Source organism: Ostrinia furnacalis, unplaced genomic scaffold (genome assembly GCF_004193835.3).
Source record: "Ostrinia furnacalis isolate ACB-3 unplaced genomic scaffold, ASM419383v2 OfSCF2036, whole genome shotgun sequence".
NCBI classification, from domain to species: Eukaryota; Metazoa; Arthropoda; class Insecta; order Lepidoptera; family Crambidae; genus Ostrinia; species Ostrinia furnacalis.
In genome coordinates this window covers 412,466-437,668 of record NW_021132275.1, presented here as the reverse complement: position 1 = coordinate 437,668, position 25,203 = coordinate 412,466, and the positions used below count along the sequence as shown (strand labels likewise).

At 35.4% G+C, this 25,203-nt stretch overlaps 2 protein-coding genes across 8 annotated transcripts in view; both read right to left on the bottom strand.

The window, feature by feature from the left end:
* Positions 1-21,756, bottom strand: part of Ctns (lysosomal cystine transporter cystinosin) — a 64,679-nt gene extending 42,923 nt beyond the window's left edge. For 3 of the 7 annotated variants that reach the window (XM_028306545.1, XM_028306544.1, XM_028306539.1), the window contains exon 1: positions 2,321-2,552. The gene's annotated coding sequence lies outside the window, so the exon portion shown is untranslated. Of the gene's footprint in view, positions 1-2,320; positions 2,553-10,054; positions 10,121-10,334; positions 10,407-13,875; positions 13,947-21,107; positions 21,179-21,655 lie in introns of those variants that run through there. The other 4 variants (XM_028306540.1, XM_028306541.1, XM_028306542.1 and 1 more) reach the window with 4 other exon arrangements.
* Positions 21,757-22,339: 583 nt separating this feature from the next.
* phr6-4 ((6-4)-photolyase) lies at positions 22,340-24,189 on the bottom strand. Its single transcript, XM_028306578.1, has 2 exons — positions 24,011-24,189; positions 22,340-23,927 (listed from the first exon to the last, which is right to left on the bottom strand). Exons 1-2 carry the CDS (start codon positions 24,095-24,097, stop codon positions 22,509-22,511), a joined length of 1,506 nt encoding a protein of 501 aa, XP_028162379.1. The 5' UTR covers positions 24,098-24,189; the 3' UTR covers positions 22,340-22,508.
* Between the last annotated feature and the right edge of the window lie 1,014 nt (positions 24,190-25,203).

The window sequence follows — 25,203 nt, the reverse complement described above, 5'->3', positions numbered from 1 at the left end:
GTTTTTGTTTCTGATTCTAAAACAGGCGCCTACAATATTATTGTTTTAAAACTTGATATCGTATTTTTACTAAATTTGCGTTAATGACCATTTAACAATAACATTTTTGCAGCTTTTGGGATCTTTTGATAAAACATTGTATTTTTATCATTTTACAAATATTGCTATTAATTTCAGAGTATACCTACATCAGAAAATAAATATTTATGTTTAAAAAATAATAATCTCTGATTGTAAAACGCAGACTATTGTATTAATTAACACGTGTATCGTAAAAGATTAGAAGTTAAATAAAGAAACAAAAAAACATAATTCTCCTGGAATTTTGCTATAAAATGTGTTTAGCTTCTTATTTTTTTTTTGATACAATGATAAATTAAGATACATTTATTTGTTCAAACATGTGTAGGTACATAAGGTATTAAGTCAGCATTTAAAATGGTGTATCAACATGTCGTACCTTTGCGGTGTACAAATTAAATTTAAAAAATATATCAATTACAATAATACTGTTTAATCAATCAAATCAAATTAAAGTTAAAGTCAATGTTGCATAATCAGATTAAATGGAAAAAAAAGAAGTAAATCAACACCTTCGTCATCGCCTTCGGCCTGATCATCACTTACCATCAGTGAGATACAGGCCAAGAGCTTCCTCGTTGTAGATTTAAAAAGAACTACATATAAAAAGTACGACGTTTCAGACGTGAGCTTTTGAGAAGCACGCAATCAAACTTTTAAATTACCCTTGATTGACTAATTACAGTCAATGGCAATTTAATCTTACTTAAAAAAAATTTTTTCGTAATTTAAAATAGTGACTCCAGAAGTCAGATGACAGAAAACCAACTACGCAGAACTACGGACCTACCACCACGTCATAGTTATGAAATTTTAGATAATATTTCAGTAACAAATATTATGCCTTTCTATCTTATATGGTATTGTGAACTAAATATAGATAGCCTTAGTTTATTTTTGTCATTACAAAATAGCCTAATGACGAAATGCCGCTAGAGTTTATTGGCCTTTAATCACATACTTAATTTATTTATTTATCATTCTGTAGGTATTCGAATTTGTAAATAGTTGATTCTTTGACACCTTGTCCATTACTAGTCGCACCTGGTTTATTTTAATGGTTATTAACCTCTGTGGATTAGCAAAAGTGGTGTCTATTAATCTGTATAGGGTAAATAAGTATTTGGTTAATTTTTTTGCATTAAGAGACATCTCATACTAAATTTTAAATAACTTTAAAAAACGAATTGCCTAAACGAAAATTAAGCGGTTTTAGTGAAAAAAGTAAATTATGTGCAGACACAAGATTTAAGATTAACTTTATGAAGTGTCGTTGTTCGTAATTTATTGATAAGTCTTCTTAGACAATGACACTGAAAAGTACCTAGGCTAAACTTATCTATACCTAGGCCGTTATGAGAAAAGAATCAATAAGCTAGCCAAATATCCGATAAGCATCAAGTACCATTGATCTAAAATCTAAATCTACAATCACAATAGGTTCGTAAATATCTATCTCTTTTCATAGAACAGATACTTGGCGTTAACTTGACATTCATACTTATCAGATAAAGTATTTCATCATTATGTTACAAGATGAGTGAGTAAATGATAACATATCTTACTGAATTCTAAATGTAATGATGTTACATTCGACATGTAGGTAGATAATATTTACCTCTGCCTCTCATCTCATAAATAAATAAAAAATAATCAACTGTTACTAACGATTTTTTCCTTATATTTTAACCTCAAAATAGACAGCCTTAGGTGGGACGTGAACCCACGAGCTTTCGCTTTATACCTTACTTTTAATTTAAAATATATTTACTTTTTATTAGGCTGGCTAGTTAAAAAGGCTTTAAGAGTGTATTGTAAGAAAAAGTAACTTAATAAGTATAAAAAAACTAAATTAGTACGCTGAATATAATACCAATCGGTCAGTGTACATTTCTCAACTCGGTATCAATCACTCACTCATTTCTAAAATTCTCACGATATCAATAACAATTTCTCAACCTATACCAATATGTATAGCATTTTAGGTGTGAAAATTCACAACTTACAGATCAGTATTTTTTCTTCATTTACTAGGCACATTACTTAATTTTTTGTAAGCGGTTGTATAAAATTAGTTTAATTTAAAATATGATATTGTCAATAAAAAATACACTAAAAACAATTAAAACATCAAAAATAACGTATCAAAAACAAATGAAATATAAAAAAACTGCACGTGCATTATTGGAAAAGTTTTGATGTTTTTAAAAAGCTAAACGTGATAAAAAGAATTACTTACAACAAAATAAAACTAAACTGGCTATCCAAAAACTCACTGGCCACTTCACTGTTTCCGTAAAAAAAACGTAACTGTAAACTTGAAAATTGAAAATCGAACGAAATTCGAAAATAGCATGCGCACACGTCCGAGTTGGCTTGAGGCGCGGGAAGATAAGAGGCGCGCGCGCCGGTACCTAAATTATATGGCCGTCGAGCGAGTGCCTTTGAACGACTCAGGTGTAGGAGTCAATACACTTGCGAACGGACTATTATTTGGAACGGACAACGAGCGCGAAATTATCTCAATTGTTGTGAATTTGGACCGTTTTAGGAAGGACTGCCCACTCTTTTGACACGCGGGGGTTAGTAATGATTTGTGAGAATGATGTTGACGGATCAGGGACCAGCCAGGTGATTCAGAACTTTCAAGATAACACTGTTTTGTATCACTCGGAAAAAATACAAAAATGCTAGTGATACAATCATCGTGTTGATTAATGTATTAATCAGATTGTTTATTTTGCGTTTAATATTTATTCTCCATCCCTAATGACAAAATTTATGAGTAATTAATTATTCATAAAATATTTATACATGCAGACTCCTATCCTTTCTTTTTACACCAGATCAAGTAATAACAGACAAAAAAAACACGAACGAGTAAAATGCAGATTAGCATAAAAATTCGAAATTTATTTTATAAACTAGCTGACCCGGCGAACTTCGTACCGCCTTAGCGTAGAGATTTTCTTAATATTTTTTTCCGTAAGAACCATCCTTGGACTTCCACAAACATTTAAAAAAAAGAATTATCGAAATCGGTTCAGCCGTTCACACGTGATGCCGTGACAACGCGAAACGGGTTTCATTTTTATATATACAGGGTGTTAGGTAAATGGGTATATGAGCCGACACTAGCCCATGTTAACATGGGCATATAAATGGTATGGTGAAGTCAGAAATTTGATATCATCATTTTGATTTTTTTAATTTTCATACAAAATAAATTTTATAAAATCCGATTTGTATGAAAAACAAAATCATTAAAATGAAGATATCAATTTTCTGACTTCACCATACCATTTATATGACCATGTTAACATGGGCTAGTGTCGGCTCATATACCCATTTACCTAACACCCTGTATAGATAATCCTGTTCCAGTTTCCCACGTGACCACGTTATCTGCGACCTTCACTTTGAGAACTCGTTTGTAAATAAAGCCTACTTTTCGCAGTGTGCTCGTATGAACGGGCCTGCACATGACACTTGATGGGTCAAAAGCTTGGGCTACATTTATACATCCGGCATGCAAATAGCTAGCTAGCATGTTAGCACTTTCGGGCAATATTGGAAATATCTTTAACACTATCGGACTTATTTGGATTATAATGTAAAGTGCTTTATAAAGTACTTAATTGTTCCCCAAAAAGTAATAGTGTCAAGTATCCAAATGGGGTAAGGTGTGAAACAGTTTTGACAAAGTTTTGGGAAATAATTAGGTAATGAGAACTTGGTATCTCTAAATTTTACAACATCATTTAAACAGGACAGATAGTTAAACCACAAACTGAACAGTTTTTTAACTGAAAACGGAAAACAGTACTAACTACGCTAAGTGACGTAGTTGTAGGTAAGTCATCATCATTTTCACACTGTTCTATTGAATAGACGCTTCATGTGGATGACGACAGCAAAACCATAGCTTCAATGACTAGGCGTATTAATCATTGATATCATTATTCTAGTAGTCAAATGACTGGCAGAACATAAACTCCAATTAGGTTCCTTGTCTGTCAATAAATTAGTGCCCTGGGTTTACACAACATGACATCATCAAAAATTAATAAGCACTTATGACAAAAAGCTACCTATGGAGAATATACGCCATTTTCTTTTCGTTTTTAAACTCCCTAAGCATGTAAGAATTTAGGGATTTTAATTAGATAAATCATTTCAGGTGACATTCTCAAACGATTGTCAAATAAGAAGTTATTTAGCTATCAGAGTTTTCTTTGCATAAATAAATGAGTATACAAAATACTTTCCTTCCTAAGTTCGCTTTTACCGGGACTTTTTGCTGATACAATGTGTAGTATGCAAAAAACTGTCTATCATTAAATCATGGTATTTGCGTGTCCAGGAAAGGCAGTGGCTGACTCATAAATTAACTATTCAGAACGGGAAAATCAGTTACGGAGCGCAATCACACATGCTCATGATTGCTTGCCATCGACGATGCTACGTAATATGCTAATACTGGACTGCACATCAATATTAGCATAGCATTTTAAGTATTTGTACTAAGTTCGAAATTGCAACAAAATATTATATGCTAGCGACTGTACAAGGTGGAAAATCAATTCAAGTAAGACGAAAAACAAAACATAAACGCGAATAATACGGCATAAGAATAGTTCTTTACGTGGCGGCACATCAAAATAAACAACAGCACTGTAAGTTTTTGTAATAAGTGACAATTTGCAGCACAAAATTATAACTTGCTGGCCGCTTAGGGTGGAAAATCAATTCGAGTAAAACGAAAAACAAAACATAAACGCGAATAATACGACAAGATGCTAGTGCTTTAAGTGACGGCATATCAAAGTAAGAAATAAAACCTTTTGCAGATAATTAACTTTTATTAAAAATAAAACCGACTTCAAATGTCACGCATTTGAAGTCGGTTTTATTATTACACAAAAATTTATTTATTTACACAAAAAAAAACTAAAAATTGAAAATATTGGGTATAAAAAAGTTCATCCCCAATTTTCCACCCTTGGGGGTGAAATATTTTCTTCAAATTCGCATGAAACCACCCTTTTGATAATACCTATTCAACAAAAAAATAATTGTTCAAATTGATTTATAATCAGCGGAGATATTGCGTATAAAGAAGTTCATCCCCAATTTTCCACCCTTGGGGGTTGTTTTTTCTATTATTAAATTTAAATGGGACCACCCTTGAGGTATTNAAGAAGGATGTGGTAAAGACGGAGTCTGCACACTTAAGCGGACTACATGAGCATTGGTTGGATAGGTCGGGATAAGGCTCAGCTACACCGGCTCCTGCCTCTGCTCAATAAGACGGAGATTGGTGGATTTTTAGTGGGTAGGCCCCTCCCTTCTGGAGGGGAGAGCCCCACATAACCCGTCGCCTTACCACAGCGGCGGGTATGAAACTCAATGCATTTTTACCACCCTAAAAAAAAAAAAAAAAAAAAAAGGTGATTCAGAACTTTCAAGATAACACTGTTTTGTATCACTCGGAAAAAATACAAAAATGCTAGTGATACAATCATCGTGTTGATTAATGTATTAATCAGATTGTTTATTTTGCGTTTAATATTTACTCTCCGTCACTAATGGCATTTATGAGTAATAATTAATTATTCAACAATATATTTAAATACATGCAGACTCCTATCCTTTCTTTTTATAGTTAACCACCAGATCAAGTAATTACAGACAAAAAAATCCGAACGAGTAAAATGTAGATTAGCATAAAAATTCGAAATTTATTTTACCAATAATCCTGTTCCAGTTTCCCACGTGACCACGTTATCTGCGACCTTCACTTTGAGAACTTGTTTGTAAATAAAGCCTACTTTTTGCAGTGTGCTCGTATGAACGGGCCTGTACATGACACTTGATGGGTCAAAAGCTTGGGCTACATTTATACATCCGGCATGAAAATAGCCAACTAGATTGAATTTAGCACTTTCGGGGAATATTCTTAACACTTGTTTGACTTATTGGATTGGATTCTAATGTAAAGTAAATAATAAATACTCATTTATTTTTGCAAAGAAGCTTTTAAAAAGCACTTTTACACGTACCAGTATTAACCTGAGAAGAAGCAGCGCAAGAAACTCGGTGACTATTAGAGTGATTTATTGAGTAGGTAGGTACTTAGTTATTCTCCACAAAGTAACAGTGAGTTAGGTAAGGTTTGGAGCAGTTTGGACAAAGTTTTTGGAACTAATTTATGTAGAACTTGTTATCTAAAAAAATCTGCAACATTATATTTGAACAGGCCAGGAAGTTAATAATTTACACAAACTGAACAGTTTTTTAACTAAGTGACGTAGTTGTAAGTCATCATCATTTTCACACTGTTCTATTGAATAGACGCTTCATGTGGATGAAGACAGCAAAACCATAGCTTCATCACTGACCATGACTAGACATATTAATCATTGATATCATTCTTCTAGTAGCCAAATGACTGGCAGAAAATAAACTTCATAATTAGTTTCCTTGTCTGTCAATAAATTAGTGCCTTTACTATATAGGCTTTACACAACATGACATCATCAAAAATTAATAAGAATAATGACAACAGAGCTATCTATGGAGAATACACGCTATTTTCTTTTTGCTTTTAAATTACCTATACATGTAAGTATTTAGGGATTTTAATTAGATAAATCATTTCAAGTGACATTCTCAAACGATTGTCAAATAAGAAGTTATTGAGCTATCAGTTTTCTTTGCATAAATAAATGAGTATACAAAATACTTTCCTTCCTAAATTCGCTTTTACCGGGACTTTTTGCTGATACAATGTGTAGTATGCAAAAAACTGTCTATCATTAAATCATGGTATTTGCGTGTCCAGGAAAGGCAGTGGCTGACTCATAAATTAACTATTCAGAACGGGAAAATCAGTTACGGAGCGCAATCACACATGCTCATGATTGCTTGCCATCGACGATGCTACGTAATAATATGCTAATACTGGACTGCACATCAAGATTAGCATAGGACCTTAAGTATTTGTAGTAAGTGCGAATTTGCAACAAAATACCATGTGCTAGCGACTGTACAAGGTGGAAAATCAATTCGAGTAAGACGAAAAACAAAACTAAACGCGAATAATACGGCATAAGAATAGTTCTTTACGTGGCGGCACATCAAAATAAACAACAGCACCGTAAGTTTTTGTAATAAGTGACAATTTGCAGCACAAAATTATAACTTGCTGGCCGCTTAGGGTGGAAAATAAATTCGAGTAAAACGAAAAACAAAACATAAACGCGAATAAATACCCAAGTACCTACTTTTCGAATGAGGGTTTTCGCGATTGAAAAATCCGCCAGATGTCAATACGTAGACGCGAGGTCCAAATGCTGCAAGATTGGTTATTTTTGACATGACATTGACAGATATGTCAAAATCCACCAATCATGCAGCATTTCAGAGTCAGAAACAATGTAGAGTAAAACAAAAAGTCGCGAACAAATTACGTACATACAAGCTGCGCCCGCGCAACGCAGATACATCGTTACGTAGCGCAATGTTGTGTTGATAGGCATTGTCTACACTACTTAGATGGTAGAAGAGTGTCATACATAATCATTCATGTAACATTAGATTCCTGGAGTGTAACACAGGAAATCGATTGATTTCCTACGTAAAAAAAGTCGGATTTGTCATTTAAAAATAAAAAAAAAACAGCTATTTACTAAATATTTTTAACTTTACCTCTGATAAAATTCAAATCGGCCTTTCATTTGCCGGCGAATGCTAATCACTAAGCTAATAGGACAAACGAAAATCTAGTTCTAGATATAAAATGTGAAATAGTCACGTAAATAAGTAGTTTCAAGAAGGCCACAAGAAGAGATAACACTTTTGCACTTTTCAACTTACAGCTAATTAAGAATGAATATTAATCATTATTTAATTTTTTACTTAATACGGTATTGGGTCATGTCAAAAATTATCAAGATTTGTGGGGTCAAGAACGTGCGATGTTATATGACTTGCATTTTGTGATATTTTATAATGGTTAGATACATTAGGCCATTAATACAAGAATCTCTTGTACTTTAGATTTTCCTTTTGCTTATTCCATAGGTATACTTTAGTAATACTATTCAGCGAATAGGTAGTTAAATAAACTACTTCAACATTTGAAATGTTCAGAAGAAAAGAAAAGAAATTGGGGCATATATTTCAATACAGGCTATTTGTAAATCTTTTCTTGACTTATTTCACTAGTTGGCAGGCGTACATATTTCAGTTGATTGTAACGCAATGATTACACAAATAATATCACTACGACGACTCTAAATAACTTTACAGTGCAGTGTCTAAATATATGTATTTTTACTTATAATAATTATTTGTACTGTAAAAATTCTTGACTGTAAGCTGCGATCAAATTCCTACAAATTTTTATTTTTGGAAAAACCATTTCTTTACCTACAAAATAATAAGAAATGTTGACCAAGTCGTGTGCACCGGGCCTTATTCACTTATCGGTCATTCAATTACATTTTCATTTGCTGATAATGACATCCATTCAGATGTACAGCCGGCATCACATCGGACTCTACAATTTTGTCGCAAATTAGCACATATCACAATTAAATAAGATACCTCAATGTTTAGTTTGATCTGCTGTCGTTCGTACAAAGCAGAAACCGGTCAATCACGCTGCCTGTCGGCAAATTTGATAAGAACCTGGTCAAGTTCACTATAATATTATTTATGGACTGGACAGTCATTACATTGTGTAATATTGATTAACCCTTAACCACCTAGCACCTATTTCTGTCCTGTAACCACCTACGTGCGGTCAGAGAGACCGCTAATAAATTATTACGATTATTTTGGGATCTGTCATAAGAAATTAAAGTTCGATTAAATAAAATGCATGTCTATACCTATTTTCTTTATTTAAGCGTCACAAATTAGCAAAAGTAATATAAAAGTTTTATAAAAATGGAATAATATCTATGAAATAAGGAATATGGCACCAAAAATAACTATACTTAGAAAATGAGATCTTTATTCTAAAATACTTAAATTTTTCACTTCTTTTTCTTATTTCTAATAATTTAAATAAACTAAAAATAAAATCAAATAAAAAAACTAAACAAAAAATTAAAAAAATAACAAAATTGCAAAGCCTCAACTTATGCATTTTTTCGCGGCAGTAACAACTCATTTTTTGCGAACTTCCAAACAAATAGGTACTTTACACACGAAACATAGGTAAGCCGTGTTGCGTTTCTTTTTTGGATGACACGTAAAGCATGTTTTACGAACTTCAAGTCATCATCATCATCATTTTCGTCGTCGTCAACCTCGATTTCAGATTTAGATCCACTCTCTTCAGCCTGCTCTTAATCAACGCTTACATCAGGTTTGACGTGGATGCAATCGTCGCCAGAAAGGTCATCTTCGTCCGAGATTTCTTGCTAAAGCCATCTTATAATATTTTCGTCATCTTTACTCATTTTGATTCTAAAACAGTAATAATAAAAAGTCACACAACCACCTACGTGCGGTCACGGAGACCGCTGGCGAATTTATTTTACTTACCCTGGCCAAACGCGTGCACGTACACACTCGCCGAGCACTAGCGCGACACCGAATGGTGTGTAGAAAAGGTACATGAACGCGCTTTGTCGCACGCCACTCACACGCATAAATATTTGAATTTGAAAAATCGTTGCGGTCTCTGAGACCGCAGGTAGGTGGTTAAGGGTTAAAGCAAAAGCCGACCCATTTTATTATTGTTACCTAGACTCTTCTTATCAGTTTAACTTTCCCTGGAACAAACTTGACCCTCACTGGTTGGGTTTTTATTGGCGGTCAAGCTGTAGATCCCGGCTACACAAGAGTTGTAGCGGTGGGAACGAGAGATGGGAATACTCCCCTTTTTTAGGCCCTACTTACCCTTCGAAAATCAATATTATTGATTTATGTTAGTGTTATAGATATTTTAAGAACTCACCTAATTATTAGCCATTTCAGTGTGCAGGAAACTATGTTGTAACGCATGTGCAACTCAGCATTTGTCCTGAAACAGACAATAATTTTAATGCATACACTGTTTGAGTACAGCAGCAAATCGAGTTATTATGTAAGTACCATACAAATGTCAATAGAGTTCTGTTAACTTAACGAAATTAAATCGATAAACCTTCAGGCAGAGGACAACAAAACAGGTACTGAAAGGGTTAAAATAACTATAGACCTTGCTTATGAATGGTTCAAGTATATTCAAAACTCACTCATTATTTAACTAATCCATTTCAGCTAGCCTCCTTTCTTCGGCTCGTACATACCCCATCTTTTCTTTATTCCTGAAACAAATACCAGCTATAATAATATTATTTTTGTAAAAAAAAACCGCTAATTGAGTAAGATTGAAGAAGAAGACCTAATTATCTTAACATGGCTTGATAGCGGGGATTCGGTCATGATATTTTTATAGAATTCTTTTTTTTTCCTAAACAACTTTGGATCGATGTAGGAGTAGGTACAAATGGAGTATCTAAAGCTTCCACCAAAGTGGGGAGAAGATATGTGTTTGAATAACCAATCATATTTCGTTATTTCCCATCACCTCTCCGCTCAGTAGGCCTAAGATGCTCGCCGCGATAAGCGGTTATCACGCCATTTTATCGATTTTGCCCATACATTTTGACGTCGATAAAAGTTATCACGGCGCGCATCTTAGGCCTACAGGTTCGGTTTCTGATTTCGTTATTCAAACACCTCCTCCCCCAATCTCCAGGTGGAAATTGGGCCTAACTAGATAAAAAGGTGTCTTAAATCCTGATCTAGCGGTCAACATCTTTCCTACCAATCAAAGGGTCATCTTTCCGTCATTGATTCACTAACCAGCGTCAAGAAGGAAGTAATTTGCCGCTGTTATGCTATCATCGTATAGATTATGGAGTGTTCAATTGGAAAATTGCGCGCTCGTTAAACATACACTATTTACTATTCGACACATCGCTTGCTGCATTCGAGGCTCGAGCTCGGTCAATACGGACAAACTTTCATTTAAGCTCTGTGATAAATTGTTTTAAAATGTTGACCGGTTTTTAACCACTCAATCACACAGGACACAAATTTTAAGCCTTCGCCATAAAACGCCAAAGCGAGCGGATCTGGATCATTTGCATCTAGTAGCTTCATCATCATCATCATCTCAGCCATAGGACGTCCACTGCTGAACATAGGCCTCCCATCCCCCAATGCTTTCCATGTTACCCGGTTGGTAGCGGCCTGCGTCTCTGAATCGAGTCGCTTAGCGCAATTTAATCATCAATCCATCGAATGACTGGAAGAAAAGCCTAAACACGCTGTCATTCAATTTGCGGTAACTGCTTTCTTTTTTTCCCGAACGGTTGATAATATTGAATGCACGTAGACCTTTTGGGTTCTAAGCCGCCACAAGCCCACGACACGACCCCTCAATGAAGTCGCTTAACTTATAGGTCGCAGCATACAAGAATAATTCTCAATTTCGGGGTAATGACGATATAAGATGGTGGACCGACCGGCGCCGTCCTATTTGAGCGCAAGACCACCGGCCCTTGACCAGTCGTTGTGGAAAGCCTTAGGCCCAGGCTTAGGGTTCAGCGAGATGGTCATGTCGCAAAAAGAAGCGGCAGAGAGGTAGCGAGAGGCCTCACCTGACGCTCCACCAAACCGTCGCCGACATCCAGGGCACCGCAGGAGACACTACCATCTCCATGCCCCCTCTTAAGGGTCCTCGGCCACTAGACACGGGGGTGTTTGGTAGCCGCTAAAGGAGGACCCGTTGCGGCGGCGCTCGCATGTGTTCACGCGCAACGTTAACCAAGTACAGGGGAGGTACCTACTACTCCCCTGAAGCCAGTCGTCGCTTGCTCAAGCCGAGCGAGCCACAGTCTGGGCCGTCCAGCTCGGACAATAACTCGCAGTTCCGTCCCAAAGACTTTGGGAGGACACCGTCAGGTTTTAGTGGGTAGGCCCTGCCTATCCGGCAGGGAGAGCCTCACATAACCCACTGGTTCCCCCGGGCCAGTGGGTATGCAATTTCATGCATTTCCTGACGAAAAAAAAAAGCTTAGGGTCCAGCCCTTCGTATTTTGAAACAAAAAGGACCATGGGATACCTAAGTACCAATCTATTAATTTTTCTCATTTGTCATCAAATTCAGCCTATACGTAAGTTAAAACTCACTTTTGCAGAGTCAAACAAATTAGCATCCACCAGCCACTAACCATATCATTAGAAAGGTCAAGTAGGTACAGGAAGCTATACAAATGTAAAATTGCCTTTGAATTGATGCAAATTAGATGCAACAGTTAGTACCCACTAAACGCACGAGACGCAATAGCAAACAATAAACGGGTCGCGCTTGCGCATTAAAAGCAAATGATAATGGGACAACTTTCGTCTTCGAATCGTTTGCGTATACGAAAAATTCGATACTCAACCGTCGAATTAAACGATAGCGTGACAATTTTGATTCTCAAAATAAGTTTCGTGCAACCATTTCTCATACTAAGTTCACTTTACGACACGTCCACAAGGGCGCTGTTGTAGGTTTCGTACCAAATCTTTTGATGGCGATTCGAATTCGCAAACGATTCGAACTCGAAAGTTTTTCGTGCTAGCCGTACTGAACTCTACTTTCGCTATTTCCATTTCAAAATACGAATAAAATCCTTTATATCTAATATCTATCTTCTAGGCCCTTTTCAGAGCATTTGCCATTTTTTTTTTTTTTTTTATGCTAGACAAGGCAGGTGTTTGACCGCAATCGCACCTGGTGTTAAGTGAGATGCAGTCTAGGATGGTACATATCTGCCCTGTAAGTGCCTATTCACTCTCGTCTATTTGCATGTCTTAGAGCTATTTAGCCGCTTTTTAGAAGCTCTGCAGCGACCACACATTCCACGCCGCACACTTAAAAACGCGAGAAGTGAGTCGCTTTTCTGAAGGTCAACGCAGCGACAGCAGTCGCTAAAACGCGCGATTCCGATACCGCGTCCGAGCTCTTGAAGCATCGATCGATAGAGTTGCTAAAACGCCGATAAACAAAAAAAGCATGTCGGCTGTGGTCATTAACTTTGTTATAAAATTATTCACATAACATCATCTTTTACATACCTAATTCTAATAAGTCAGTAGGGGTGCTGATAATAACATTGGGAGACTTCTTGTATATTTACAGTTAGCACAACTTAAAATTATAAAGGGGTTAAATAAAAGTACAACATCGTTAAGTTCTATGTTACAATAAAGTCAATTTGACACCTACCTGTTAACTGGTTTTGGTCTTCTATTGTATGCAAATTCAAGTTTGATTCAAAGCCAAGTTTCTAATCATGTACAAACTGGAACACAACTGGCCAGTGTCAGGTTAAAGGAATTAGTGGGTGTATTGTGTACACTTGTACAGACTACAGCATGTCAAGCTAAATGCTACCATATTTAGTTGCAATAAAAGTGACTTTCCAACAAAATATAGCGTGATGTGCTGCTGACTGTAACACACATACCTATCAGTTACTGTTAAAATAGATAAGAGGATAATTTTTTATTGTTTTTGTACCTTTTATGCTTTTTGTATGTGTGGGAGATTTTTCAATGTATTTGAATGGTCTGCTTGCAGAATCAATTTCATAGTTTTGCCAAAGAGCCACAGTTCAATAAGATACAATCCAAAATATTATTATGTTTATCAATTTGCAGCTGTTCATATCAGCTTTTCAACTACAAGCTTACTTTTGTACAGAATTGTTTGTAAAAAAATATGCAGTAAACACATACCTCTGTATATATCTCAGCCTTTATTGGATTAGTCATCATTGCTTACATTGTTATCTCAGCCCTAGGGCATGCTGGAAATAAAATAAATTATTATTGATATAGGAATTACTATAATCTGTACTCATAAAGCTTAGAAGAGATAAAGATTATCTTTTCCTATATTCATCTCATCATTGCTGAACAGCAATCTTAACATTAACTCCAAATATGTAGATCCTATCGTTTCGACTCAAAAGAAGTTGTGTTATGCTGAATCTCTTCAATAGTACAAGCAGATTGATCACAGGTTGTGCAAAACCCAACACAATAAAATATTGCATAGGTTGTTAAGACCTTACTAAAGATTCAGTCAGGCTTTGGGTCGTGATAGTCCGTAGGTCAATCATAGCCATATATTATTTCTAACTAGCTTTCCGCACGCGGCTTCGCCCGCGTGGAATTTTGTCTGTCACAGAAAAACAATATCGCGCGCGTATTTACTCACCGTTTAGACCTGGACTACGACAAACATTTTAAAACCAAAATCAGCTCAATCGGCCCAGTCGTTCTCGAGTTATAATCAGACTAACGAACATCAATTCATTTTTATTTATATAGATAGCTCCCCTTCCCGTAGGAATTTTGCAATATCCTGTTGTAACTAAGCTTTAAGTTTACTAAGGTACCTGCATGCCACATTTCAAGCGTCTATCTTACGCAGTTTAGATTTTTTCATACATAAGTTTTTTCCCGCTAACTCCCGTTCCCGTGGGAATTTTACGATATCCTGTTGTACCTAAGCTTTAAGTTTACTAAGGTACCTGCACACCAAATTTCAAGCATCTAACTTAAGCGGTTTAGATTTTTCATACAAAAGGATTTTTCCGCTAATTCCCGTTCCCGTAAAAAAGAAAATGAATTTGCGCTTCTAATTTTTTAATATGTTGTAGGGGATACCTAGAAAAGCTTAACTTGAGATTGTCGACCAAGCTTTCCTAGGAGCTTTCGCCGCCATGTTGAAAAAGGGGGTAAAATTTGTTTTTTGGCAATAACTCGGCTATCCGATGAGACTCGAAAATTTTTGTAGGACACTTTTTGTAGCTTTCTTTCTGCTCTACAATAACGCCCGAACCATTTTTAGCGTATCATGCATCGTTATCGAGATATCGATCGATAAAGTCAAAAATTTTGGACACAAATTATTTCGGAATAATTAAATAATTAACGTCAGATACGTACAACATAACTTCGAAGGAAAAGGTTGCAATCATATTCGACGGTTATCCGACTGATATGACACTCGCTGGAACGAAAACTTCGGAAAGAGTACGACGTTCGAGAAAAAACCAATCGCCGGAGTTCACATTCGATGAGACAACTACTCCAAAAGTTAGCCAGGAGAAGTTTCAATGAGCAACTTAAACACTGCTACTGCATGGTGGCAACACTCTAATAATAATTGTCCTGGGCAATAACTATACATTAACATATGGCAATAACTGAAATGATGGTGGGCAATAACTAAAAATATACAGATTTGCGTGTAGTGATTACCCACCGTTAAAATGACCGTTAGAAATCAAATTTTATCAGTTATTTTCATTGATAATGAAGAAAACACTTATAATTTCATCATGACTATACACCATTAGTTGAATATTAAATAACTTGGAAAAAAAATTTAACCTTTAAGCAAGTAATTCCTTAGTAAAATTGTCAAAGTCTTTACCTGTTTGAGTAACATTTTCACCCGTCTTGACAAAATCCGCCATAACTGTTTTTTTTAGTGTTTCCTATTGTGAATTTTAAATCTACTGTACATTGATCACGGAGCCATCTACTTAGTCAATTCAAATCTAACTGGAGTGATTTAAAGTCAGCACCTGACAATATTATTCTTAAAGCGGGCAATCACTACCAGTGGGCAATCACTCTCTGGTTTACCCTATATACCATTGTATGGTACTTTTTTTGAAAAATGTAGGTGAAAAAAAATTTTTCTTCAGGACACAGCGGGCGAATTATAATGCGCGTCGGAAAAAAATATTTATTTTATCCATAAATTCATACTATTTGGTTCATAAGCAAGTAAAGATTATTATTTTAGAATGTATTTGGAGTTCCTGGCACATCATGCTACCATGATTTGTATTTTTTCTTCAATTAATTTTGAACTCTATGGGTAAGACATAAGGTTGAAAATAGTTTAATAACATTGTATTAATGAAAATATCATAAGAAGAAAGCACTAAATAAAGAACTTGAATTTGTCTAAACGTCTAATGATTATTATTATTATTTTAATTAACATTTTTATTTCTACATACTATTGTACCAGTGATAACGGAAAGGTAAGTGTGAGGAAAGAGAGGATTGATATTGTCATAGTACCTACGGGAGATTATTTTTTGCACAAAGGCTACGGCTGTGACCATTATAGTTGTTTTTTCAGACAGCACCAGCTTCTGCACTACTTCTTGCACTTACATCTCACCATTTCCAGGCAAGCTTCGGCAGTTACGGGCAAATCGGTCCATGTAGGCTCCATGTTGCTATCGACTCTGGTCCACACCCAACCAGTCCGATAAAGGGAAGACTGAGTCGGTTGCTTGCAACTGATCCTATACGCGAACCCCAAGGGGTAGTATATCAAGATATACTACTAGTAGTAGCCTAGCCTAGCCTACTAGTACTGCCAGTAGCCAATGCTGATACAAAGCTGTCTGGGTTATTTTATGTAGGGTCACACCTAAGCGTAGTCCACAGCGACCCATTAGGATCTTTATTCTCCCTTTTTTATTCCCTATCATCCAAAAAAATCCTATCCATTAGTTAAGTGAATTAAGCGTCTGAGTGAAAGCCACCTAATAGTCTTCTGATGCCGGATATGCTGACCCAAGCAGACCCATCCTTACAGTATTAAGTGTTTCATGGACTCCACATTGTATTCCACATGCTCGAGAGCTTCTGTTGTTAGGCCCATTTTGTGGGACATGTGATTCGTTCCATAATGCCCAGTTTGCGTACCTGTAATTGCTTGGGCATACCTTTGAAAAGTTTTCTTCATGACCCTGTACTTCCCTTTAGGAATGATTTGGAGAGGCTTATATCGTTGGAGCTTTCCCATTCAGCCCTGTTATTCTTGGATATGGCCATATTATGGCCATGAGGTACCTAAGCTTTTAGATAAAGGTACTATCAGTTCTGACCCAATAGGTATCGTCTCTGACCCTTGTCTCGCTAGACTGTCGGCTCTCTCATTGCATTCGATCCGTGTATGTCCAGGTATCCCACATTAGGGACACTTTGACATGCCTTCAGAGTTTGTTCATCTTTAAGATTGTATCTAGAATACCTAATTCTAGACTCAACCTTCACTGTGGCGATGGCTTTGTTTGAGTGCTGCCTGGCTGAGGCTAAGGATGTAATTGATATTGCGTTTCTTACACCCCTGTTTTTAGTGCACACATAGTTATAGCGTAGAATTCAGCTTGAAATACTGTAGCAAACCTCCTTAAACGTTCACTGTGTTTATTACTACATGCTTGACTATGAACGAGTGCTGTAAGTGCCCACCAACCTAGGCAGTTTTGTATCAGTATATCAAGGGCAGTAATATTATGTCCTTATGATTTTTTTCAAATTATTTAAAATTTAGTCGGTTCAAGGGGTTCGCGTATAGGGTCAGTTGCAAGCAACCGAATCAGTCTTCCCTTTATCCGACTGGTTGGGGGTGGACCAGAATCGATAGCAACATGGAGCCTACATGGACCAATTGCCCGTAGCTGCCGAAGCTTGCCTGGAAAAAAGTAGTGCAGAAGCTGGTGCTGTCTGAAAAAACAACTATAATGGTCACAGCCGTAGCCTTTGTGCAAAAAATAATCTCCCGTAGGTACTATGACAATATCAATCCTCTCTTTCCTCACACTTACCTTTCCGTTATCACTGGTACAATAGTATGTAGAAATAAAAATGTTAGTTAAAATAATAATAATAATCATTAGACGTTTAGACAAATTCAAGTTTTTTATTTAGTGCTTTCTTCTTATGATATTTTTATTAATACAATGTAATTAAACTATTTTCAACCTTATGTCTTACCCATAGAGTTCAAAATTAATTGAAGAAAAAATACAAATCATGGTAGCATGATGTGCCAGGAACTCCAAATACATTCTAAAATAATAATCTTTACTTGCTTATGAACCAAATAGTATGAATTCATGGATAAAATAAATATTTTTTTCCGACGCGCATTAAAATTCGCCCGCTGTGTCCTGAAGAAAAAATTTTTTTCACCTACTTTTTTCAAACAAAGTACCATACAATGGTATATATTTATAATCCTGATAAATGTAGCTTTCAGCACATATTTTTATTATTAGATTATCTCCAGTGGTTTAAAAGTAAACGACGTTTATTTAAAAAAATACTTTTTGGTTTTTGTGAATTTTACTCCATATTTCTACTTTTTTGTATGAAAAGGCAAAAAGTTTGTTCCAGAAATGAATTCGCCATCCTTTAATTATCCGAAAATGATACCACACTTGCCCTAACACCCATAGTTTTGAAGATATGGGCCTTAAAGTGAAGCGCGGCAGAAGGAAACTTGTCCCCCCTCCCCCTGCTACCACAGGGGGGGCTCCCGATGTCTACCGACGGAAATCTACTCAGGAGCACCCAAAGAACAACTGGTGCAAAAATGAGCCTTCTATACCAAAGTGGAGGGGTCTCCATACAAATCATTGCACTAAATTCCCTACTAAGTGCTACCCCAGCGTCAGTAGTACTTCTACCTTTCGTAAAACCAATTTGTTAAAAATGNACTTTCTAAGTGTTGAATTTTATGGAATTGGGAAAGAAGTACCGAGTTTGAAGCGTTCATGAGCAGACATTGCAGTTGAATATTCAAGTTCTGAATTTATGAATAATAAAATAAATCATACTAACTCGATTGATGGTTTCATTTAATTTATTGAAACCAGTTGACCTATAATATAATATTTTTTTGTTAATTTATGAAAATATTAAATTAGCCCATAATCCTGAATCCTGATACATAAAGTTAGCCTATTAATTTAACACAGGTACGACTGTACCCAGTGTTGCACTATCAAATGCAATTGACGCGCCTCTATGCCAGGGTTTTTATGTTCCTGGTCAGGCTATATTTTAAGTATTCACTTATTCCGATTACTGATTAATTTTAAACAAAAAATTTACGATACTTTGTTTAGTTTTCCAGCGATAACTTCGACAATATTGGAGATAACGTAAATTTATTTTTCTACTTTTAGTGTTTACTTTTTCGGAGTCAGTTTAATTTTTAGTCGGTTTTATTTAAACGAAATTATTTTACTTTTTTATGCAATTAATGCTTACGTATTGTTCCATTGTTTATTTTTTAGAAAATAAAAAGCTTCTTTCAATGAGGGTTTTCGCGATTGAAAAATCCGCAAGCATTTGGACCTCTGCTGCTGATTGATTGGTTATTTTTGACATGACATTGACAGATATGTCAAAATCCACCAATCACGCAGCAAGCAACAGAAGTTTAATAACTTTACGGATATCATTGATTGTTTTACTGTCCAGTGTGCTTTTTGATTACATCTGTGCATACAGTTTGTTTCCTGTTCTCGAAAATTTCATAATCAGTTCACATTCAATGTTGCGACTTTGTTGCATATTTTTAGTATTTTGACGATCAAAAAAAAAAAAAAAAAGTAAGTTAATAAAACTTACTTTTGCAAAGTCAAACAAATTAGCATCCACCAGCCAGTAACCATATCATTAGAAAGGTCAAGTAGATACAGGAAGCTATACAAATGTAAAATTGCCTTTGAATTGATGCAAATTAGATGCAACAGTTAGTACCCACTAAACGCACGAGACGCAATAGCAAACAATGAAGTCGCGCTTGCGCATTAAAAGCGAATGATAATGGGAGTTTTGCAATACTGAACTCTACTTTCGCTATTTCCATTTCAAAATACGAATAAAATCCTTTGTACCTAGCTATCTAGGCCCTTTTCAGAGCATTTGCCATTTACATGTCTTAGAGCCATTTAGCCGCTTTTTAGAAGCTGAATGCAGAGACCATACATTCCACACCGCACACTTAAAAACGCGAGAAGTGAGTCGCTTTTCTGAAGGTCAACGCAGCGACAGCAGTCGCTAAAACGCGCGATTCCGATACCGCGTCCGAGCGCTTGAAGTCGCGAAATCGCGATGCTGCATCGATCGATAGAGTTGCTAAAACGTCGATAAACAAAAGTAGCATGTCGGTTGTGGCCATTAACTTTGTTATAAAATTATTCACATAACATCATCTTTTTTTTTCATCGTCTGCTCGTTTGGCTCCTGTCACATAAAAAAAAATCTAAATAAGTCAGTAGGGGTGTTCATAATTTCATAATAACATTGGGAGACTTCTTGTATATTTACAGTTAGCACAACTTAAAATAATATAGGGGTCAAAAGTACAATATCATTAAGTTCTATGTTACTTAAAAAGCCAATTTGACACCTACCTGTTAACTGGTTTTGGTCTTCTATTGTATGCAAATTCAAGTTTGATTCAAAGCCAAGTTCCTAATCATGTCAGTACAAACTGGAACACAACTGGCCAGTGTCAGGTTAAAGGAATTAGTGGGTGTATTGTGTACAGACTACAGCATAGCAAGCTAAATACTACCTTATTTATTTTATTTTATTTTATTTAGGATAACAAATAATTGTACAATTCAGATATGCAGTAAAGTTATACCACGACATTTAGTTATTGTACAACCCGCACCGCTATCCCCATCTTACAAACATGCTTTGCCTCTTTGCACCACTAGCTGATCTATGGAAATGAACAGAACAATCCGTGGAGCCCACGGATACCTCTATTCATTCCCACAAATCATTTAAATTTAGTTGCAATAACTTTTCCAACAAAATAGATTTTCCATCAAAATGTGCTGCTGATTGTAACACACATACCTACCTATCAGTTACTGTTAAAATAGGAAGATAAATTTTTATTGTTTTTGTACTTTTTATGCTGTTTGTAGGTGTGAGAGATATTTCTTTGAATGTGAATGGTCTGCTTGCAGAATAAATTTAATAGTTTTCAAGTCAAAGAGCCACAGTTCAATAAGATACAATCCAAAATATTATGTTTGTAAATTTGCAACTGATCAGCTTTTCAACTATAAGCTTACTTTTGTACAGAATTGTGAGTAAAAAATATGCAGTAAACATACCTCTGCATATATCCAAGCCTTTATTGGATTAGTCCTCATTGTTTACATTGTTGTCTCAGCCCTATGGCATGCTGGAAGTAAAATAAATTATTATTGATATGGGAATTACTATAATCTGTACTCATAGAGCTTAGAAAAGATAAAGATTCTATTTTTCCTATAATTCATCTCATCATTGCTGAACAGCAATCTTAATATTAACTCCAAATACCTATATAGATCCTATAGTTTCGACTCATAAGAAGTTGTGTTATGCTGAATCTCTTCAATAGTACAAGCAGATTGATCGCAGGTTGTGCACAACCCAACAAGATATTGCATAGGTTGTTAAGACCTTACTAAAGATTAAGGCTTTGGGTCGTGATAGTCCGTAGGTCAATCATAGCCATATATTATTTCTAATAAGGTTATTAAACACAAAGACAATACAATAGTAGCAAGTATTGACTAAAACAATGAATACGATATTTCGAATAATTTTGGTACCTTAACTTAATATTTTTGTACAAAGTAAATTGACTGAATAAGTAAAACTGGTGGATACTAACATTTTCCATCCTTTGCCACTATTATTGTGTAATTATTATGCACAAAAAGAATGTTTTTCGTATTTTTTTCTCAATTAAAAAAGAATGATGACAACTCTAATCCATATCTGTGGATGACAATGACAGCAACTTTGAATCCTGACAGTAGTGACAGCAGTGACAACTGACAGATACTTAGTAATGCTGTACATTCAATAAACTGATATCGATAGTTTGAAATGAAACAGTTCGCTCGCGGTTATTGCAGCATGCAGCGGTGCATGGTGGACATGGACATGGTGGTTTAGAAAATTAAGACTTTAGATCATACGATAAAGGAGTAACGTGTGTTTGTATCCTAAAAATCCTTATATCTTTGCTTAACTGATAAATGAAAATTAAGCTCAGGATAGTATTTTATTACTACCAGTATTCTTATTTTTCTTAGAGATTATCAATATTCATTGTATGTTGCAGACTTTCAGTACTTTAGCATTCTTGGTAAAATATCAAAATGAAATTAGTTTTATCGATATCTTGGCTACTGGAGCACAGCACTATTGGCTAATACCATAGACTTAAAAAATGTTGTATGTTTTTGTTCGATTATTTTCTTTTTCAGGCAAAGGCATATTAATACTATACAGCCAAGTTTTTGTTGTAATTTGTTCTTTTCATAACTTCAAGCCAAACAAAAAGAAAATTTTAAAATATTTTAATAAACCTTAGCTATGCTTAAAACACAATTATTACAAAATTATCTCAAAAACAAACAGTGGAGTATTAAAACCTGAGGTAGATGAGTTTCATATCAGTGGGGTTAAGGTTTAGAAGCCTTTGCAAAAAGTAAATTTAACATAAAATATAATTTCAATCATGAATGTGGTCTTTTTAATGCCTTTTTCTCCTTATTGACTTTGTAAGCTAAAGACATTTTTTGCATATTTTCTTTGTGTATTTTATCATGATCAACAATTCTATTTGGGTAATCTTCTCCAATCATACATCCAGCTGCCTTTTGCACTGATTTCGGAGATTTCCAAGGTTCAAATATGTATTCTGCTGGAAACTTTTTCAATTCAGGAACATACTTCCTGATATAAAGGCCATTTTTGTCTGTTTTCTTGCCAAATGCAACAGGACTGTAAACTCTGAAGTATTTATAAAAGAAAGCAGAAGCAGACAACCACATCCAGTTGCCAGCATTCAGAGACCAGTCATAGTCAAGGAGGTAGTCTTCAAAAACTTTGGCCCCTTCTTCCCATGATATCCACAGGTCACCTCTGGTCAAAAAGCAAGCTACCATGTGTCTGGCTAGGTGATGGATCCAGCCTTCTTGTTTGAGTTGCCTCATGATGGCATCAACAAATGGGTAGCCTGTTCTTCCCTCTGCCCAAGCTTTTAGGTGCTCATCATTTTTCCCCCATGGTATTTGAGTACAGACCTTATTGCCCACCATTTTGTCAAAGTTCTCAGTACCAGTGCCAGCAGTGTAGTAGAACTCTCTCCACATCAATTGACCAAATAATGAAACTGGTGGCTCAGAATGAGGCATTCCACTTTCAACTTCTTTCAATTTGTGGTAGAACAACTTTGCTGATAGGCATCCATGGCTCAAATATGGACTCAGTACTGTGGTGCTGGGTTCTATACTGTTTGGTGATGTGTTTGGTTTCTCAAACTTGCAAACCCATTGCTTTTTAGCCATGTAAATGTCCAGCCTTTTCAAGGCTTCCGTTTCACCACCAGGATACTTGCAGGGATTGAGTGATGACTCATCCAGACCTAACTCTTCAAGACTGGGAACATCGTATTCATCAGAATCACTATCTCGAGGTTTACATTCATCAGATATTGACTTTGTTATTTCAATGGATTCTTTCACTTGTATGTCATTTACTAAGGACATAAACTTTTGGTATGTTAGTGGAACACTGCCGTTATTCTTTTTTAAAACATTTTGACAATCATAAACTGTGTGTTGAACTCTTCTAACGATAAACACGTCCTTTTTTTCTGCTACTTTATCAATGATTTCATCTTGTTCAGTAAACTCTGGATCAATATCCAGTTGTGATGTTAAATATTTGACTTGCCATTCATCAAACAGTTTTGGAAAAAGTTCTGTGGCTTTCCCTTTTAAGATGAACAGACGGGTATTAAGCTTTCGCAAGTTTGAATCTAAATTCTGTAAGCTTTGTATCAAAAATCTTAACCTGTTTTGACCAACTCTGTTTTTTATGTCTGGATCAATTACATAAACTGGTCTTAGAAGATGTTTGCGATTCTCAGCCTGTAAAATAAATAGTTACACTGATTAAAAAAAAGCTTAATTTTCTAATTAGAACAAGTCGAAATAAGTAAATTGCATTGTACCTCATTTATTGCGTTACGAAGAGCAAGATTATCATGAATACGTAGATCGAGGCGAAACCAATGAACAACACTCGGCAACTTAGCCATTATGTGAACTTAAAAATACGTAATAATTAATAATTCTTAGATCGAATATTTACTAATACGACAACGCAATTTTACATTTACAAAAACATAACCTAAAAAAATACGTCAAACCAAACTCGCTTTGAAACTGTCAAAATTAAGGACTAACGAACGAAACGCTCACAAAACATGAAACGTGCAAGTGAAATACTATTTGGCCCGTTTTATTATATCATTCACAAACCGAACCACAAATTGATGTTTTTCTTCAGGAATAATTTTTTGAGATTTTTAAGAATAATTATTATAAAATAACAGAACAAGTCGATAAACTTATATATGTTACGGCTAAAGATAGGTGTAAGCATAAACTTAAGATTAGCCGGCTAAACTTAAGTTTATCTTCGACGAGGTGTTAATGTTAGTTTCTTCTATCTTTAGCCGGCTAAACTTAAGTGTAACCGCAGGCCCTTGGCTAAAAATGTAGAAGGAAATGGAAAAGGAAATAATGTAATAATGTTGACTATTTTGACACGAAAACTTTATTAAAAAAATAATCATTTTCATTACACATACTTTTATGTACCTATGTAGGTATTCAAATTTACAATTATTAGGTACAATAACAAAATATTAATTACTTAAAACAATATCTACCTAATCATTAAAATAAAATAATAAGGATCCATTTGGTCATAACAGAATCTACTGTAGGTATTTAAAATTACAAAATAAAACTGCGCGCGCGTTGTCACCCCACCGCCCCCTCAAGCCCTCCGCCGGCCTGGCGCGCCCATCGAATACATTTTTAGCCGTTTCGTTTTGGCTAATGTGCACATTAGCCGGCTAAAGATGGAATATCACGACGCAAACTAACATNCCCCCAAAAAAAAAAAAAAAAAAAAACATAACCTATTTAAAAAAATATGTCAAAAAACTCGCTCTGAAACTGTCAAAATTAACGACTAACGAACGAAACGCTTACAAAACATGAAACGTGCAAGTGAAATATTATTTGGCACGTTTTATTATTTCATTCACAAATCGAACCACAAATTAATGAGAATTTTCTTCAGGTATTATTTTATGAGATTTTTCAGAATAATTATTATAAAATAACAGAACAA